Source organism: Podospora pseudopauciseta (genome assembly GCF_035222475.1).
Source record: "Podospora pseudopauciseta strain CBS 411.78 chromosome 5 map unlocalized CBS411.78m_5, whole genome shotgun sequence".
Taxonomy (NCBI): Eukaryota; Fungi; Ascomycota; class Sordariomycetes; order Sordariales; family Podosporaceae; genus Podospora; species Podospora pseudopauciseta.
Window position 1 is genome coordinate 110,637 of NW_026946665.1, and position 18,783 is coordinate 129,419.

General features: G+C 51.2%; 8 protein-coding genes across 8 annotated transcripts; 4 read left to right on the forward strand and 4 right to left on the reverse strand.

Annotated features, from left to right (window-relative positions):
- Positions 1-120: 120 nt before the first annotated feature.
- On the reverse strand, positions 121-2,183 carry QC763_507440 (uncharacterized protein; the record flags this gene model as incomplete). Its single annotated transcript, XM_062913342.1, has 4 exons — positions 1,297-2,183; positions 947-1,251; positions 441-898; positions 121-385 (listed from the first exon to the last, which is right to left on the reverse strand). Exons 1-4 carry the CDS (start codon positions 2,165-2,167, stop codon positions 121-123), a joined length of 1,899 nt encoding a protein of 632 aa, XP_062764615.1. The 5' UTR covers positions 2,168-2,183.
- Positions 2,184-2,282: 99 nt separating this feature from the next.
- Positions 2,283-4,829, forward strand: QC763_507430 (uncharacterized protein). Its single transcript, XM_062913341.1, has 2 exons — positions 2,283-2,966; positions 3,026-4,829. Exons 1-2 carry the CDS (start codon positions 2,437-2,439, stop codon positions 4,737-4,739), a joined length of 2,244 nt encoding a protein of 747 aa, XP_062764616.1. The 5' UTR covers positions 2,283-2,436; the 3' UTR covers positions 4,740-4,829.
- QC763_507420 (uncharacterized protein) lies at positions 4,767-5,386 on the reverse strand. Its single transcript, XM_062913340.1, has 2 exons — positions 5,135-5,386; positions 4,767-5,078 (listed from the first exon to the last, which is right to left on the reverse strand). Exons 1-2 carry the CDS (start codon positions 5,345-5,347, stop codon positions 4,848-4,850), a joined length of 444 nt encoding a protein of 147 aa, XP_062764617.1. The 5' UTR covers positions 5,348-5,386; the 3' UTR covers positions 4,767-4,847.
- A 1,806-nt stretch (positions 5,387-7,192) lies between these two features.
- On the forward strand, positions 7,193-7,581 carry QC763_507415 (uncharacterized protein; the record flags this gene model as incomplete). Its single annotated transcript, XM_062913339.1, has 2 exons — positions 7,193-7,269; positions 7,422-7,581. The coding sequence occupies 2 exons, from the start codon at positions 7,193-7,195 to the stop codon at positions 7,579-7,581; spliced, it is 237 nt and encodes a 78-aa protein (XP_062764618.1).
- Positions 7,582-9,087: 1,506 nt separating this feature from the next.
- On the forward strand, positions 9,088-9,777 carry QC763_0072940 (uncharacterized protein; the record flags this gene model as incomplete). Its single annotated transcript, XM_062906006.1, has 2 exons — positions 9,088-9,269; positions 9,331-9,777. Exons 1-2 carry the CDS (start codon positions 9,198-9,200, stop codon positions 9,775-9,777), a joined length of 519 nt encoding a protein of 172 aa, XP_062764619.1. The 5' UTR covers positions 9,088-9,197.
- Positions 9,778-9,879: 102 nt separating this feature from the next.
- On the forward strand, positions 9,880-10,491 carry QC763_0072950 (uncharacterized protein; the record flags this gene model as incomplete). The annotated part of the gene is made up of 2 exons (XM_062906007.1): positions 9,880-10,082; positions 10,134-10,491. The coding sequence occupies 2 exons, from the start codon at positions 9,880-9,882 to the stop codon at positions 10,465-10,467; spliced, it is 537 nt and encodes a 178-aa protein (XP_062764620.1). The 3' UTR covers positions 10,468-10,491.
- A 1,135-nt stretch (positions 10,492-11,626) lies between these two features.
- On the reverse strand, positions 11,627-12,017 carry QC763_507400 (uncharacterized protein; the record flags this gene model as incomplete). Its single annotated transcript, XM_062913338.1, has 2 exons — positions 11,627-11,752; positions 11,820-12,017. 2 exons carry the CDS (start codon positions 12,015-12,017, stop codon positions 11,627-11,629), a joined length of 324 nt encoding a protein of 107 aa, XP_062764621.1.
- A 4,568-nt stretch (positions 12,018-16,585) lies between these two features.
- On the reverse strand, positions 16,586-18,739 carry QC763_507390 (uncharacterized protein; the record flags this gene model as incomplete). The annotated part of the gene is made up of 1 exon (XM_062913337.1): positions 16,586-18,739. The coding sequence occupies one exon, from the start codon at positions 18,737-18,739 to the stop codon at positions 16,586-16,588; it is 2,154 nt and encodes a 717-aa protein (XP_062764622.1).
- Between the last annotated feature and the right edge of the window lie 44 nt (positions 18,740-18,783).

An 18,783-nucleotide genomic window follows, 5' to 3' on the forward strand; every position in this document is an offset into this window, starting at 1 on the left:
GAACTTGGCGCGGCAATTGATGTGGGTCTCACAATATATGCATTTATGAAAAGTTGGGCACCGTTAGATCAATATTTGCTATTCACTTGACTCCACCCCCGTCAATTCACTCGGTTGCTCTCAAACAGAACTCACAACATCTTTCTCACCCATCTTTTTCTCATCCCCGAGCTCGGAATCGCCCTTGTCAAAACCCTCCGCGGCTGAGATGATGTCCGAATCTTCATAAATCGTTGCGGCAATATGTGTCTCTGGAGCAGGAAAAAAATAACTCAGGCCAATATATACCAAAAACGCACTTGTGTATCCCCAGAAATAAAACATGAAATAAAGCTTATCGGCGTCCCCAATCGTGCCTTTGATCGACGGGTCAACAGAAGCAGCCCTGGTTGTGATTTGGTTAGTCACAGCGCAGTTCTTTATTGAGCAGATACACTTACATCCCAGGGATGCTGGGCACGACACTGATCAAGAATGCCACCGCTGCCCTCCAGTTCGTACCCCATTTGTTGAACCGGTACCTTCCATGTGCTCGGTATAGGCCCGGAATGTCATACATTTGCTTTTGTACAACCCAGTAGTCTGCGCTGAGCATTGCTGCAATCGGTGCCAGGAAAATTCCTAATCCCGCCATGAATGCGAGGAGAGACTGAGCAGAGTGGATAATCTTCCAAGGCTGCATGACCCAGCCCGCAATTACTGTCGTGATGATAACTCCACGTCTGATGTTGAGGTACTTGGGCCAAAGACACATAATGTCGTTGGCACAGCTGATGACATTGGCAGAAAGATTGGTGCCAATCTGGGCTACTACCCAGCAGAGTCCTACAAAGAAGGCGCCAGCCCGACCAGAGGGGCCGTCCCAGTGAGAAGCAATTTCGAGAGGATCCCAGATGTACTAGAACACGTCAGCAGAGAACCGTATTGTGGAAGAAGGTGCGTGTACCTTTCCATAAACAACCTTGGAAGCAGAGCAGCAGATGATGCCGAAGAGTCCCAGCATGAGCTGGATGCCTGGCAAAAAGGCAACTTGCCAGTAGACACCCTTGTCTGCTTTGAGATACCGTGTGAAGTCGGGTATGTTGGTCGCCATTGTTGCCCAGCCGCCGGTGATGGAGGACAGAGAAGACAAGATCAACCATGATCTATCCGTGCCATGAACACCATACGGAAGGTTCCAGATATCCCCTGCACCACCAGCCTTGGACGTCATTGTGATGACCACGGCAACTGAGGTAGTGATGACAAGCACTAGAGGTCATTAGCAGAGATTTCTATCAAGAGTCGTTTACTTACCACACTTGGCTACAAAGAACCACTTGAGCTTGTGCGGCGGGATGAGCAGGATAGGAAACTGCACTAGCCAGAAGATCAAGTGCGATATCATTCCCTGCGTGGTGATTCCAACACTATCTGGAATGTTGTTGGGAATGTCGAGATAGGATGGCCAAATGGATCGGATGATCTGTGTCATGGCAGTCGATCCGGTGTAAGTCTGAATAGCATGCCAGAACAAGGCCGTGATAGCCCTCGTCACCACTGCAAATCGAGAGAAGTACCAGCCAAATGAGGCTCTCATGGCGACGGGAAAGGGGATATGAAGCCGAGCACCGACCATGCCATTCAACACCAGGGGAACAGTGCAGACGAGACTGCCAAAGATGATGCAAACAATGGCCTCACGCCAGGTGAGCCCGAGAGCGATGATAGAAGCGGGTGCCATCCAGCTTTGGGCGTTGAGTGCATCACTGAACCAGTATCCAAACATGGTCCATGCCGACCAGGTCCGACGATTGAGGGGGGTGACATCGCAGTCAACGTTGGTCCAGGCTCCAGGGTCGGCAAAGGAAGTGGTCTGACGAGGTAGAACCCAACCTTGCCTGGTGGTTTTGGACTTGATTCTTTCGTGGAGCGTCATGGTGGGGTGTAACCAAGACTGCAGTGTTGCTCTGCCTGGGAGTTGTAGAGGTGAGACATGATGCCAATTTATGTCCGAGCCATCGACGATACCGTCGAAGCCCACGGTTGAGCCCGCCATCCGGCATGGTGAAACTGTCTTGCTGGTGATGATGATAGCAACCCCGCAAGGGCGCCGGCGGCCAAAAGATTGCAGAGATGGCCGCCGGGTCAAGATAACATAAGCGATGCTTGTGTTCATCTTTGCCATTGTGGTAATGACAGTGATTGGACAGACGCTGTGGGGTGCGGGGAAACTCTTATCATCGGAGATGTGTCTATAAGGTGCGGCTGACCGACCACGAGGAAGGAAGTGTGTAGTGTTGACCGGCGGCCCCACAGACCGCACCGCCGGCCATTCAAATCTCTTGCTCCTGTCAGATAAGTCGTATATAACGGTTAGTTCTTGCAAGATAAGATGTTTGGCAAAGACTGCGCCCTCGAAGTTGAGCCAGCCATTTCTGGTCGACTTGCACCACCATGGCACCAGCACTCAAGACCACTCTGGCTCTGCAAGATGCCAAACCCTATGCCTTCGAGTGTCCTACAGCAACGACCGCCTTAATCATCATCGATATCCAACGGGACTTTGTTGACCCCGGTGGTTTCGGCTCCATACAATGTGGCAACGACGCCGTCTTTTCCAGAGCACGCGCAATTGTCCCTGTTGTCAAGAAACTGCTTGACGCCTTTCGATCGTTTGGAGGGCATGTGATTCACACGCGTGAAGGACATGAACCGGGTCTTGCTGATCTTCCTGCCGCCAAACGGCTCCGTCAAACTTCCAACCCAGTCGGTCACCATAGTCTGGGAATTGGTGATCAGGGACCCATGGGCAAGCTCCTCGTCCGAGGAGAATATGGCCACGATATCGTGGATGAACTCACCCCCTGGCCAGATGAGACAGTCATTGACAAGCCAGGAAAAGGAAGCTTTTGGGGCACGAATATTCACAGGATCTTGCTTGCACATGGAATAACCCATCTAGTATTTGCGGGAGTAACAACAGAGTACTTGACCCATTCCCATAGTGCTGTTGAGAAACCGTAGCTGACCTTTGCCACAACAGGTGCTGTGTCAGTACAACACTGCGCGAATGTGCTGACCGAGGCTATCAATGCATTGTGTTGGAAGACTGCACGCAGGGGTTCGATGCTCAGCAGGTGACCACATCACTAGACATTATTTCAGGGCAAGATGGATTGTTTGGGTTCGTCGGCAACAGCCCAGACTTTTTCCAAGCAATCGACCGAGCATCAGCCAAAGCCTTGACCCAAGGGCTGGCACTGACGCCGCCTGCAACACCCATGGGAAACGAGGACTCGGAACCTCGCTTCGGTTTCCTTCCAGGCGAAAGCGTTCCATCAGTCGACCAGTTGTTGACTGATTACCGACAAAGTATCCGGTGCCCCGTCGAAGTCATCAAGTCTCTGTACAAACGAATCAACCAGTACAAAAACGTGGATCCAGCGGTCTGGATTCACCTTGAGCCCGAAGCGAACGTGCTGCATGCAGCAACCAAGCTAGTCAACAAGTACAAGGGAAAGCCGTTACCATCATTATATGGTATTCCCTTTTCGGTCAAAGACACCATCGATGTCGCGGGAGTGCCAACAACAGCGGCCTGTCCGAGTTATGCATACACTCCTCAAGTGAGTGCTACAGCAGTCCGACGTGTGCTCGATGCCGGCGCGTTGTTCATCGGCAAAGTGAACCTTGACCAGCTAGCCACTGGCCTGTCTGGCTGCCGCTCCCCATATGGAACCCCCCACAGTGTCTTTAGCGACAAGCACATATCCGGTGGCTCTTCCTCTGGATCATGTGTTTCGGTCGGGGAGAGACTCGTGTCGTTCGGTCTCGCAACAGACACCGCTGGTAGTGGTCGAGTCCCAGCTGCATTTAATGGGATCGTTGGCTTCAAGCCCACCAAAGGGACTGTTTCCGCTCGCGGTCTTGTCCCGGCCTGCCGCACGCTCGACACAATTACCGTCGTTGCTCCCTCTATTACCGAGGCTCGCAAAGTCTGGCAAGTCATTGCACATCATGACCCGGAGGATCCATACTCCAAACTTCCCCATACGCTTCCTACATGGCACATTGACTACCGAGGCCCGCGTGTTGGTGGGTTCACCTTTGCCGTTCCTCCACCAACAATCCTAAAAGTCTGCAAAAAAGAATACCGGGAGCTGTTCTCCTCTGCCGTCTCAGCACTGCAATCATGCGGAGGTACGCTCAAGGAAGTAAAGTACACCCCCTTTTCTGCTGCTGGAGACCTCCTCTACGATGGAAGTCTCCTACACGAGCGCATTCATTGCATTGGCCACCGGTTCCTACAGTCCAACTTACCCGACATGCATCCTGTGATCAGAGAGCTGTTTGACAAAGCCATGTCAAACCCCCCGTCGGTATACGATGCGTTCCGCGACCAGGCTCTTCAGGCGCGGCTGACAAGGGAGGTGCAAGGTGTCTTTGATGTGCTAAACGGTGGGGTAGATGTTCTCGTGGTGCCGACTACCACGCAGCACCCCACCATCAAGGAGATGGAGGCTGATCCGTTGAAATTGAATAGTGAGCTGGGGACTTTTACGCATTGTGCAAATGTGGTGGATTTGTGTGGTGTCTCGGTACCAGCAGGGACTTGGTTGTGGGGACAAGAAGGTGATGAGCGGAAGATGCCTTTTGGCATCACAATCTTGAGCGGGAGCGGGTATGATGCAAAGGTTTTGGATATTGCCGGGGTCTTTGAGGAGGAGATGATGCAGCGCGAGACTTTCAGACTATGAGAAATGACGGGCTTGGCGAGACACATGTCATAGCAACGATCTTTCCCTTGTCAGAGTTGAGATGATTTATTTAGTAATTCCAATTCCGCCTTGTAAGCATCATGATACCTAAAATCTCGGGAACCTGGGAGGACTTCCCCTCTTGCCAAAAGCCAACACCAACCACCCAGCAATGAGACAGACTCCGCCGATTGGCGTGACCGGGCCCAGAAACTTGAACTTTTCAGGGTTCAACGTCAAAGCGTAGATGGATCCACTGAACATTGTCATGCCGGCAGTGAAGAGTGAGGCGGCGACTGGATTGCCGGAAGCCATGAGCAGCGCGACAGAGTGGATCAACTTTGGAAGCGCGAGAATTAGCATATGCCGAGAGAAATATCGGAGAGATATATTACCTGGTACTGGGCAGCAGTTCCCCAGCTCGCTAGTTTCGCGGGGTCTGCAATCCGCTTCTTGAGACCGTGAGCCCCAAAGGCCCCGAAGCCGACAGCGGTCGCACCAGAAATGGCAGCAACTTTCCAGAAAATCGCACTGCTTGCCATTGTTTGGGTTTGCAAAGAGGATGAAGGTCGAGGGAGAAGGGGAGAGGACTCGTCTTCTGCAGGCATTCTGTGATTTGTGTTGATGTCGAATTAAGCTTGTGGGGGGCGGAAGGTGGTGGAGACTTTTGCTGACTAACTCTGCCAAGCACGTTGACATCGGCAAAGGCTGCGATGTGATGTCGAGCACAACTTGAAGCAATTGGCAGTCCTGACGCTGTATCCGTTTTATTTCGACTGATATTTCCATCGATCTGTCAGTCAAGGTTAGAGGAAATGAGGTCCTGTGGAACGCAACTGGTGACGCAACTACCTTGTAGCCATTTTTTGCTTAAGCCTTCGCACTCGGACAATGCAAGATGGATAGCCTTTGGCTTATACCTTCTAGCTAAACTATAAGCGCCCTATTGAACTTCCCCAAGCTTCGGTAAGGATACGAATTCCGCTTCTCAGCATGCACCGCTCTGCTGAATTTGGCCACAGATCGATAAGGAAACTAATGCTACTTGGCACGACGTTGTTGTTGCGGGCGTCTCTGTGACGTGGAAGGAGGGTCATCGGCCGCAGATGCTTAGTCTTGGGGGTATTCAGGTATATTCAGCCAGTGTGTAACAATGGTCATTGATGCAACAGGTCAAGAAGTTTAGCAAGTCACGTTAATCAGGTCAATATGCATGGTAGGAAACCATTGATGTTTGTATGGATGGCGGCCACTGGTCAACTCGTTGAAGCTCCAGTGCTTACTCGTCGGTCTGGCTCTCCAGACTTGAGATCCTGGCTGGCAAATTTGGCAGGCTGGGCGAGAGGGAGGTTCGTAGCATGGTGTCGAATGGGAGGTGTCGTGACAAGCATTTTGTCTCCTCGATGCCAGCCACCTCGCCGTCCTCTTTGTTCTAGACCTTTTCAGCCTTCTGGATCTCCGATTCCTTCTTGACTTCATCCATCAACTCCTGAACCATCTGCATCTGTTTCTCCACCGCCTCGTGCCTCTTATTCAAGTCGTTGATGATTTCCTTGAACCCGTTGTTGAGGTTGTCGCACTCCTTCCTAAACCACCTCATCAACTCTTCAACCTTCTCGTTCTCGATCTAGCAATCTTTGACGGTCGAATGGTTGTTGTTGTTGGGGGGGGAGGTTGTTCATCCCAGTGGCATCTTGGTGATCGTTGACCTCCTCGTTCGAGTTAGAAACCGCCATCTTTGTAAATTCAAAAACCAATGTTGGTCGAGATTCACAAGTTTGGACGACAAAACGATTTACTTATCTTGTTGGACGAGCAACTATGCGTAGAAATTTGTGGCGTTTGCGATGGTCTTGAAAAGACTGGAGAAAGTTGGGAGAGTTGGTATGTAGTTTGAGGTGGGAGGACGGAAGGACAGAGCTGAGGGTTCGAGAAGAACATGAGCCTTGAGAGTGGGCTGCAAAATGGATTGCCTATCGAAACCTCAGTTGGGCGCGTGATGAGGTTTCTCGCAGGGTGGCTCGGGAAAACGGGCTAGCGTACTGTACACTATCATCTCGTGCCAAGATATGTCCGAATGCCAATCAATGCCACTATTCACAGATTCCCTGAACCCTCAAAAAACTATAGAAGATTCCCGTGGCAAAATGTCACACTTTTCGGCGACGGCATCCTGCAAAATATGCGGGCATTATCTCCTCTCACCTCGCCGCAAGTCAAGACGTCTCGGTATGAACAAGTGTATCACCACAAACTTTAGGAGCTCCATCCCAAACGGCAACATGATATGATCCAGGCACCCGCCAAGATGGTGGGTGGCCCAGCTCAGGCCCCCGATCACAGATTGCTAGCATATTAAGCCGCACCCGGAAGATCGAAAAAGACACAAGGTGCTGACATGTTCATCTCTCCGCTTCGCCAAGTTTTGCGCTGATCCCGGTTTTGAAGCAACCATGCCCGACAAGAAAGCTACCGGAGCCAAGCCAGAGGATACTCCTGCCTTGGTCCTGGATTGCCAGAGGCGCATCACGTCCGCCTATGCATCTTTGGAGAACTAACAGGACGAGTTTATCGAAAACTTCCTTCGCAACCCGGAGACGCAGCTTTTCCCCGTCGATTCCATCCCCGCGGATGTGGGTGTTAAAATGAAGTGTTGTTGGGAGAATTCATCAAGACGTATAGCTTGCCCAACCATGTCGTCAGGGAGCTTAAAGATGCCAAGAGTGGTCTTGTCGAGGCCAAGGGCCGTGTCAAGTGTGCCAAAGATGTGCTGGACTACACTAACAAGATCAAACGCTACATCCTCACGGCAAAGATAAAGGGAGGGAAGTGTCACAGTTAAGCCAACGGGCAGGTCAAACAGTGTAAGCGGCGCGGGGCGCGCTCAGCCAATCAGGGTGTTATCAGGGTAATCGGGGCATAATCACAATAATCACTAGTAGGGCTAACCAGGATGTAATCAGGGCGGCTTAACTATAATTAATTCAGAACTCTAAGGTCCACGTATATAAACGAATTAAATAAATATTGAATAATTCTGTCATATAATGTAAGTTATATTAGTCAGTATTTTAATCATTATAAATAAAATAAGTTATTATTATTGCTAAGATAGTGACCATGGTGCATGTGATGGCGTACTGCAAAGAGCATGGTACAGAGTTAGGGGTGCAGGGAGTAGAAGGAGCAGGAGAAGGCTGCAGCCAAAAGGAAGGAGGAAGCTGCAGCCAATGGGAGAGCAGGAGGGAGTACAGGCTATGTGGGCACGGGAAGGAGGCTAGGGCAAGGATATCTTGGAGAGCAAGCAGGCCACCCACAAACCTTCCTTTCCTTTTTTCTTCTTTTCATCTTACGATTACATTAACTACAGGAATACAGTATTGGCCCTGACTTATTGGCACCTCAGCTTTATAACAGTGCTAGTTTGCTCAGGTGACGTCAGGTGCCTGTGCCCCACTTTCCAAACTTAGCTAGTGGAGTTGCTTCGAGGAAGTTGTTTATTTCTGGCTGCAGGCCACAAGCTGGTAATTACTCTTCTCTTTTTACTTCTTTAAATCAAAATCCTACGAATACAGCCATCACTTACTAGTGCTTTTGCCCTGCGTAATATGCTGCCCTCACATCAACTGCCAACAAAGATATACTAGCTGGAGATTGGTAGCAACGATGACAGATCCTAGAGAAACACGGCAGAAGATGGCGCTGTAGGTAGGTTAAAACATTAAAGCTAGAGTCGGGCAGTCAGTTAAATATCAAGTAATTGCCTTTGAAGAGAGTTTTAGAATTAAGTCAGTTTATCTCTGTGTTTGGAGTTTGGGAATGGTGGCCCTTCGAGAGTCTCTCTTGCCGACAATGCAGCTCTGCGTATCCCTGCAACTTGAATAAACACCAACAGAAAAGATTGGGAGCCAGGCATGCATATAAACAATAGGGTGTGCTGTGCAGTAAGCGGCTCAAATCAACAGAAGTCTTAAAATTTTTGCACAACTTTTTTCTGACTATACCGTAGCGTTTAACTGACTTAAAAAGGAGGGCGACCATTCGGTAACTCCTGACATCAACTCCAATGGCACACCTGCCCACGCCGTGTTATCCACCGCTATCGAGCGGTTTCGATAGGATAAGTCTCTCCACGAGCACATAATCCGGTGCGAAACGCTGCAAAGCTCCGTTAGGTTTGCTCCCGTTTTAAGGCAGCTGTTATCCGCAGAACGGAGAACGAGAAAGCTCGCCACGTAGAACTGGGATATCATTCGTCCAGTAAAGTGGGGCTTCTTGGGGCACGAGAAGCATATATTTATTTTTTGATCCCGTCAAAACCGGAACAATATATCAAACCCACCTATATCACGTGGATAAGGAGGCGCTTGGACTAATGTGTACAAATATAAGCATGCTCTTCTTCCCTTTTCGTCCTCCCCCCTTCCTCCCCAACCTGTTTCCCCATTAACACCAGCAATGGCGTCGCAAAGCCCCCCCGCTTTGCCGGCAAGGCCGCTTGTTTCGCCGGGTAGCGGTCATATTGAGCCTGTACTTTGCCTCTTCTTTTTCTCTCTCCCTTGCGCAGATGGCAGATGCTGATACCTCACAGGTTTGGCTAGACGTTTCCACGGTTGAAGAGATCATCGAATACATCATTAGCGCTCGCCACCACGGCAGCGAGTCGATTCTTAGCTTCCAGTGGCACTCAGACAGACTCGACCATCTTTTTGAACAACTGGACGCCCGACTAATCGCACTCGACGAAAGAAAAATCCGCCGATTCGAGTACGACTACGAATCTAGTACCGTACATATCGACATCATGGGCGAATCCGAGTTCCATTATCAGGTTCAAGCTGGCCTTCGAGACTACATCAAAAACCGTCTTACAGAGCGTATTGCCACCACGGATGATCCCACGATTCGCCGCCTAATGCAGTCTACCGAAGAGAGGGGTACCTTTAACATTCTATACGAAAGGAAGATCCATAAACAAGCCGATGTTTCGCTCGGCCAGGCGGGCGCCCTGCCATCTCTGGTTTGCGAGGTCTCGTAGAGCGAGCCACGGAAACATGTGGAAAGGAAGGCGCTCCAATACATCAACTGCTCAGACGGCAAGATCCGAGTCGCTCTGATCCTTGATCTTCAATATCCCCATATGAAAAAGGCGTGGGTTAGTCTGCTAGTAGCGGGCAGTCCAAGCGACTGGGTACAGCATTCTGAACTGTATCATGATGATGATCTTGTTCAACAACCTGTTGGACAGGTTGATCTCTATCTCTCTGACTTGGTCAGTTTGGCTGGTGTACCAACAGCGTTTTGCCGCCCCTCGACTGTTGAGTTGGCTGCTGGGGTTACAAGGTTTGTCGTTTCTTTATTTCGGGCAATATAATAGATCTAACATGCCAATAGGAATCCCATAATCACCATAACGTTCGAACGACTTCGGGCTATCTTCCGCAAAGCTCGCCATTTACACAACCCAACCAAATTCATAACGGAGGCTACTGATCAAGAGCAAAACCCGTATGAGGAGTCTGAGAGGCGTGTGGCCGAGGCGCGTTCTGAAGCACGCATCGAGATGGAACGGCGTGTGGCTGAAGAGCGCAGCGAGGCCGAGAGGCGTGTGGCCGACGCGCGTTCTGAAGCACGCATCGAGATGGAACGGCGTGTGGCCGACGCGCGTTCTGAAGCACGCATCGAGATCGAGCGGCTCATGGCCGAAGGCCGATTGGGGGCTAAGTAGCGCTCCAGAGATATGGCGACCTGTTTGTGAGAAGGAGGGGCACTGGAGGAACAATGTTCAACAGGTTTAGGTATTTGTAGCATGCTCTAATTCACCATTCTTCTCCGTCTCTTTCTCTGTATAATCTATCGGCGATAGCGATCAGACGAGCGATCCACAACACGGTTATCCGCCGGTTCAGACAGGAGAGTAAAATAAGGACGGTTATTACCGCCTCCCTCATTACCGTAAGGTGGATTACTTTTGTAGGAAGGCTTTGTAAGAGAAGGATATTTATAAGCGCCTCCCAGTGGCTGATTAACTGCTCCCCGCTGACTGGGCCATACTGGCCGTCGTCGGATGAGGAGCGGTATACCCGGGAGGGTTACCTACTAAAGCAATTGCTGGCAACGGCCATCACCAAGTTCCATATATCCTTCGACATTTGGACCTCTCCTAATGGATTCTCTTTGTTGGCCGTTATCGCCCGCTTTCTCGACGATCGTAACTCCTTAGTATAGATATTGGTATTGCTGGCTATTTCTAGTCAGATAATGCCGCTACTAACAACACCTGCCTCTATACCTTTCGCAGCCTCTCTCCGCTCCTGGCATATTTCCTCTCCCTCTACTCGTGATGGCCTCGGGAGACCGCCCCACCAGTCCTCAAAATGCACCGCAGTCGGCTTCTTTTCGGGCGCCCCAGTGGTGGGTGGGGGGCTTTAAAGGCCGCGCACTGAAGCCCGATCCGGGGTTGGGATGCTGTGCCTGCCCCAGCCGTTTTTGAATCTCGTCTTTCAAGGTCTCTAAGTTATCCGCGTTTGCTATTTTACTGGGAAGAGGGTAGGAAAACTCGAAGTCAAGAGTAAGGATCCTCCGGTTAGCATATAGAAAGTTATAAAGCGCTGGATCCCCTAATGATACCATTTTCCGTAAGTAGGTTATATTTAGCCTAGAATTTCTCGAGAAGACGAGGATCCCCTAGCTCCTCGGCGTGAAGATAGTGTAGCGTCACTCCTTTGACGTTTCTTAAAAGGATAGCAGGAATCGGCCGCTTGCTGATTCGGTACCTGGTCTGCCTTTAAAACATCGGAAGCGAAACCGTACGTCTTGTGAAACGAGGATCAGTAGTAGGAACTACCAGTCTTCTGGAGGTCAGAGCATATACCTTGGCCTCGCACTCATGGAGTAAAACGTCCCGTTCCAAGGAGAGTAGTGCAGGGATGACCAAGCCCTGTGAGCGAATGGTTGAGAGGCAAACCAGAGAGCAGCCATATCGTACACTTGACTGGAATACTGAATATGGACTATCGAAGCTGCTAACTATTAGAAGATGTGCCGGCAAGGGGACGAACCAAAGTGAGTCTCCGCCACACCCCAGACGTATCTGCGAACATGTGTGCTCAGGAACGCCAGCAACATGCAGAGAAACAGGGGACGGAAGTAGCTGTTTGTAGCCAGAACCAGCTCGATGGCGGCAAGGATGTTAGTAGAGCCGGGGACGAAAAAGTCCAGGACGGAGACCTGGGTTAGGGTCAACGGAGTTGGCGAGGTGTTGTTGAATACGGTCATCGTGAGTTATAGGCAAGACAAGAGACCGGCCCGAGTTTATGAAAGAGTCCCGGAGGATCTTGGAGGGCTGAGAGATGAACCGATATCTGAGCGACAGTGCCTCCTCAAGAGGGAATTCTGTTATTCTTATTTGCATATCGCCCCAGCTTTAACAACCTTAGAAGGACGTGTAGATCTCCAAATCTAAGACATGCCAACATTTTGCACTTGTAACGGGCCACCCCAAATCTCGCCTTTTCCGTTCGCTGCAGGGTCCTGTCCTGATGGCGCCAATTCATCCCCGCGATGAGTTGTCGATGACCCGCGCATTGCCTGCTTATTGCCCACCGTGAGTATATCCTCAAGGCGAGTTCATGCAACCTGGCGTATTCCGGCAATTGAACATGGCTGAACATTTTCGCAAGAATATCCTGCTCTTGACAAAAACAAAGGCCCCCAGTTTCTGTTTGCGATCCAAGCGCTCAATGCCGTCACTACGCTCATATCCATCCCCGTCATACTCGCTCTTCTGGCTTACGCCGCCGTCGTCTATTCTCAGCGACGTACTCCCAAACAGACACTGAGCGCCCGCCAGCTATTCGCTCTCGCCGATGGAAGGTGGCTGACAGCTTCATATACGCCCCTTTCCATTTTCGCAGTGTTGCTTTTGGCAGCGGCTCTGACCCTACCACTCGTGTGGTCCCTTGTCGTATCTACTGAGACTATCGCCGTTGCTAATAGCACGAGCGGAAACCGTTTGGGCTTCCCCGGCTACCTAATGGCACACGATGTCGACCCAGCCGAACTGTCCATGGCAGGACAATACGATGCCGTGGGCAAAGCCTGGAGTTGTTTATTATCTACAAAATTCATACAAGCTGAGCCTCATGTTTGGGGCTTTGAGCACTACAGCCTGGCCGTCCCGAATATTCGTGGTTCCGTTCAGCCAGATAGATCCTTTGTTTCAAAGATGCCCATGGGACGAATACGGGCATGATTCGTGCCCATGCTTTGCGTTTGAATAGCAGCGTTCCGGTTTACACAAGATTCCCGACGAGGACTTCCCCTCACCTTGCCCTGGACCTAAGCCGTTTGCGTCATGGATGACAGCCAACGAGGGGCTTGATGAATAATTCCTTGTCAACATCTGCGCTCCCCGGTAATCAGAGTGGTGAGATTTTACTTTCCATTCACCCGCTTCTTCTTGGCCATCACACGACGGTAGCTACTAACAGATTGCTAAACAGCGAGCCCATGGTCAGCGAGCTGGGACAGGCAGGACATCACAGAACAGCTCTACATCCAAGCCAAACACTCCGAAATCGTCAGCAGATCGTTGCAGAACTTTACCACGGTTTGCACCGTCAACACAACGCGTGGCTTTTTTGAGCTCCTCAACTTCCGCAACGACCTTACCCCGGGTCGCCTGGTAGATTCTGTTCCCTCGAATGGGGAACTCATGAACCCCCCTGATAGCTGGTGGTACGACTTGCCAGCACAAAATTCAAGCGAGCCATGGAGAGGGTCAACTTAAACCGGGATATGGGAGACCGACCACGAGGCAGTTTATGGCACCTTTGTCGCCCCAGGGCCGCTTTCCATCTCAGCTCGAACCCTGGTCGGTCCCGGCAGCTTTTTCCACGAGGCCCGAAGACTTTCCATCTACCCCAACGCAACCTGGTGGGACGCTTACCGCACAATGTGTACCGGCACAGGTGTTCCCCTCTTTGACGAGTTGTCGCTGAGGTTTCGGCGAGGCTGTCGTGAAGTGGGAGTCGATGCGAACTTCATGGACGAAAGGGAGGCCGCAAGACGAGCAGCAGACCTGTTGAGAGGATTTTTCAATGGGTTATTTCCGGGCCGAATATCGGAGAGATCGACACAGCCATCTCGTTTGCCAATGAAGCAGTGCTTACCATTTGGCCGCGGTCTTCGTTTTCGCCCTATCTCGTCCGCCCTATTTACTACGCCCCCAAGGCCAAGGCAGTCAAACCACACAACGCTGGAGGAATTGCAGGCATCGCCGCCATCTCGGTTTTACTTGGCCTGCAGGCCCTTGGCATCACCATCCTTCTCACTCACGCTGTGCATCTACAGCTCACCCACCTGGACGGAGACTCTTGATTCGGTCGCCATTATCCGCATTGCCAATCAGCTTGGCAACGACGCGGAACCCATCAGCAAGATGCTTCTGCGGCCCATCGGCGGGGTGGAAGACAAGAACGCGTTGGAGCATCTCGGCACCGTGAACGCCATGGTTGGTGTCGCTGACCACCCGAAGGAAGTAGACCCAGAAACGGCATCTTCCGCTGGATCTGCTCGTGCCCCTGATGAAAATCTCAACAGCGTCAACCTTGATACTGGATTCATACCCGTCTTGGCAGTTGGTGCACCAAGGGTGATCAACCGCAGAAAGGCCCGCACCTCTTGAAGAAAGAACAAAGTCTAGTTTTGTGTAATGAGTGGCTAAAGTTTGAAAGTGGCAAAAGAGTTTTGAGTGTGGTTGCTAAAAGTGCTGCTTTAGTGGATTTTGATTAATGTACAAATCACAACAGGTAAACAAACACGAAGCTCTAAGGTAGAAAGGTATACAGTTGTGGGAGATTCATCTTAAATGTGAATGACTCCAACCTATGGTACATGCATCTGTCCAGGTAGCTACGCTGAATATGCCCTCCAATCCTTTTCCAAAGTCCTCCATCCTGTAAGATTGGCCCTGCCATAAGTGGCATCCCCCATCCCAAAGTCAACGCCGCAGATACCCCAGGTCCGTATGGTGAAGGCATATGGCGTGAAACTAGCCTGCCACTGCGGGTTGAGCTGCGTAATCGATCGACGCTGAGCAAAAAGGATCAACCTCATCAAAGAGCTCTCCAGTCCGCTTAACATGCGGCCATTTAGCGACATGACTGAAGGAGGAATGTGCATCATTTTAAGGACTTGGGAAAGGTGTTCCCCTCGCGTCCGGTTATCTGTCGCGTTGCCAGGGTAGTTGGCCTTCGACTCCCCAAACCAAACAAAGTCGTCGTCGGAGTCAGTGAGATAGCTCGTCTCACAACTGGGATCTATGACCCGAAAAAGAAAAGTCGTCTGGCTGCTGACAGGCTTCTTTGGAATAACGGCACCATTTCGGTCGATGATATCAGCAATCGCCCCTCCAGATTCATAGCTGTCAGGTTGTTGCGCATGCCAATCCCTCAGTGTCAGGTCCAAGTCGTTTCCGTACATGACAACTTGCTGGGACAGACTCGGATTTGTAGCAGAATCCATGTAACCGCTCGTTATCAGGCGGAGGCCGGTGTTTTCGAACTACACCTGTCGAACTGTCCCCGGTCGACAATTCATCAAACGCCAAGGAAATGGTCATGGTCCTCCAGATGCCTGGCGACGGCATCTCGTGTCGTGGTAGCAGGTTTTGAAGGAACGGATGCGTCCCGCTCCATCGCGATGACAAGTTTCGTCAAAGCTCTCTGCGACGCGAATGCGAGAGCAGTGGATATTGGCATGGCGATGCTTGATGAAAAAAGGGTTCAAGAAAGTCGCAGGAGAATAGCGATTAAGATTCGCAGATGCTAGAGGTTGTAACGAGCGAAAGATGGCATCAAATGCGTCATTTGGTTCGGGATGCCAGGGTACTACGGCCCGTGAAATGGTGGGCTGGAGCCGACGTAGACCGGAATCTTGAATGTTGGGTTGACGCAAAAACCATCGATATGCAGCCTGAGGTGTGATCAGATCTCTATTCCAAATAGACACATCTTCAAAGGCCTGACTGAGAATATCGCGTTCTGTGTCGAAGTAGACTGAGTTACTGGGATACAAAAACCCGATTGACCTGCCTCCGAGCAAGGCTTGATTGCAGAGCCAGCGCGTCGCCTCGGATCGGGCTTCGTGACAGACAAGGAGCAGTACTGAAGGTGCTCTACAGAAAACCCGCCAGGGTATCGATAGTTTATTCTCGGTCGTCAGGTCCAGAATAGGTGGACGAGCGCTGGATGGTTGGCCGACGAGTCGGGCATCCAACAACGTGTCGGCGCCCGCTGTTGGCTCATGACGCGGGCGGGCTGACGTGGACAAGTCGTGAGCGATCTGGCCCAAGCCGTTTGGCAATGAGAAATTCCCTCCAGATAGCGACTCTGATCTTAGCGGGAAGTCTGGGGAAGCGGGGGAATGACTGTGAGCTTGTCATGATTGTGACTTCGAAATTGGCTTCGATATAATGAAGGATAGTGGTAGGGCTGACAGGGTATTAGTCCCAGTCAGTGTTCAGGCGGTTCTGAGAACTTTACTCACCGGCTTTTGACATCGGATTTGTGTACCCAGGTGTGTCTCGTAAAACTTGCCAAGTAGACTGAGCTATCAAAGTTGCGATGTACCGAGGTGAAAGGTAGAAGAGTGCCAGATTGTGAAAATAAGATTCAAGTCGTCTCCCAGCCAGCAGAAACAAAGAGCAAATGATACGGATAAGAAAGTGGGAATATGTGATGAGATAAGGTATTCGCTGCTATTGTCAGTAACAATTCACTCCGGCACTTGGAGTGCAACTGGCAGAATATTACCGGCACATGAGGTGTATCTTATCGATTAGATCATACAATCCTCCACACTCTAGTCTTCCCAAGATAGCCCCTGGGAGACCGCGACCTGATACTTCCAACCTCCTCATCCACCTCTTGTATCCTGCCTGGATTCTCCTGATAGACCACCGTCCTGCTCCAGCTAGCCACCAGCCGCTCCACCCCCACCTTATCCAACGCGTGTGGACATACTTTGACAAATGTCCAGTCTTCACCATGTTGCCTCAACAACATGGCCAGCCCAGGGTAAATCTCGACCAAAACCTCCTCTCGGTCCAATCGCTTGACCTCCACCGTCTGAATCGTATCCTCGCCATCTCCCTGTCCGGTCCAGGCAAAGAAGCCCCTTACTATTCTCGGTCTCATAATTTTCATGACCTTGTTCTTGGGGTCGAACTCTAGGGCCTTGTCCTTTTGAGAAGAATATCTTGATCGGGCAGGAAAGTCAGCAGCACCTTGCAAGGCCCTTGAGTTGGGCCAAGGCACAGTCCAGTCTGCAGCCCAGGACGGCAAGCCCTTGATGGCTGGTGAAGACTTGATCAGTGACAAAAAGAACCCAGGTCCGTGTCGCCGGATAAGAAGGGCCGAGTATCCGGCGTACACTTGCGCCACAGGCGTGAAATAGCTGATCTTGTCCAACTCTTCTCGACCAGCTCCCACTCCATCCAGCCAGTGAGCAATATTGAGAACCCCAAAGATCTTGTCTCTCGGGTCTTCACACTGTCTGCCCCTTGTCTCAATCAGCAGATCCAGCAGATGCGAGCCTCGCGAGCTCCTTTCTTGGCTAGCAACGGGCTTTTGTCGTAGCAAAACAAAGACCCTGCCCACGTCGATATCCCCTTGGCCTTGAGACATCAGCATGCTCAACAGATGCATAGCCCGCTCTCCAGCTGTCTCTCGATTACCGCACAACACTCGGACCCTCTTCATCTCTGGGAGGGAAGCCTCCTGCAGTACCCAGACTCTCTTGAACCACCGTCTGGAAAAGTATTCTCTCAGAACCCGGTGCAAGTCACTCGGCTCCGGCGGTCGCCTGGGTATTACCCCCATCGAGTAGACCATCCACAGCTCCCTCAGCAACCTTTTCACCCTTTCAGAATATCCTCTTATCAGCCGACCTATCTCCTCCATTCGTACGGCGACGTCGTTGCTGACCTCTTGCAGCTTGCCGAGGACGCCTTCTGGCCGGTGAAGAAACTGAAGGGCCGACTGTGGACTGAACAGACCCCCAGATGGCACCGCCAGTTTCTCAGCATCAATATCATTGAGCCAGTCGTACAGCCCATCTGTCTGTGGCGTTCCCTCACCGGTGTACACCACCACCTGTCTCGCCGAGACAAATATCCTCGACATGAGCTTCACCTGCTGACTCCTTTCCTCAAGATCAGCCTGGTTGATACACACAGCATCGATCCACACCGTCCTGCTTTTGCCCTTCCGCCGCAGTCGTCGCATCGCCAGCTCACAGTTGTGGCCTATCCCAAGCTGTCGGTATATCCCCCTTTTCGCATTGAACACCAGCGAGATGTGACCCGTCTCTGCAGTCTCACCCTCCCCATCAGCCCAGGTATACGACAGCGCATCGTACGTCGGGTTCGTCCGCAGATCCACACTCCTAATCTCCCCCCTCAGCGGCGCCATGTAATCCCCCTCTGGGAAAATAGTCAACAGCCTCACCGAAGTGGGCGTGCCCAACATTTCAAAAGTATACCGCTTTGTCTCCTCCAGCTCCTCCTCTTTCTTCTCCCCCCCCTTTTCCACCACAGGCCTCTTCCTCAACTTCATCCCTCCCCAAACCTGCACCCTCAACCACAGGTTCTGCACCTCCCTCGGCAAATCCACCATCTGCCTCCCCAACCTCTTCCACTCGTTGATATCCCCTGCCCTCCGACACAGTCCCACCGCCCACCAGATCACGAGCACCACTTGCACGATGCACATGATCCATAACACCAAGATAGTGATGCATGGTATACCATAGCTCCATGCGATTCCCTTTAGACACTTTCTCGATATCTCTCTTGGAGATATACCGTCTCGTCTCCCACGGTAGATCTGGACAGTAATAATACCCGGCCAGGAGACAGGAATAAAAGGCATGAGGACAACAACGAGAAAGATGAGAGGGATGGCGAGGGGAAGCGGGACAATAAACAAGCCCCCCATTATGTATCTTTGCAAACTCGATAATGAAAGCTCAAGCAATGTAG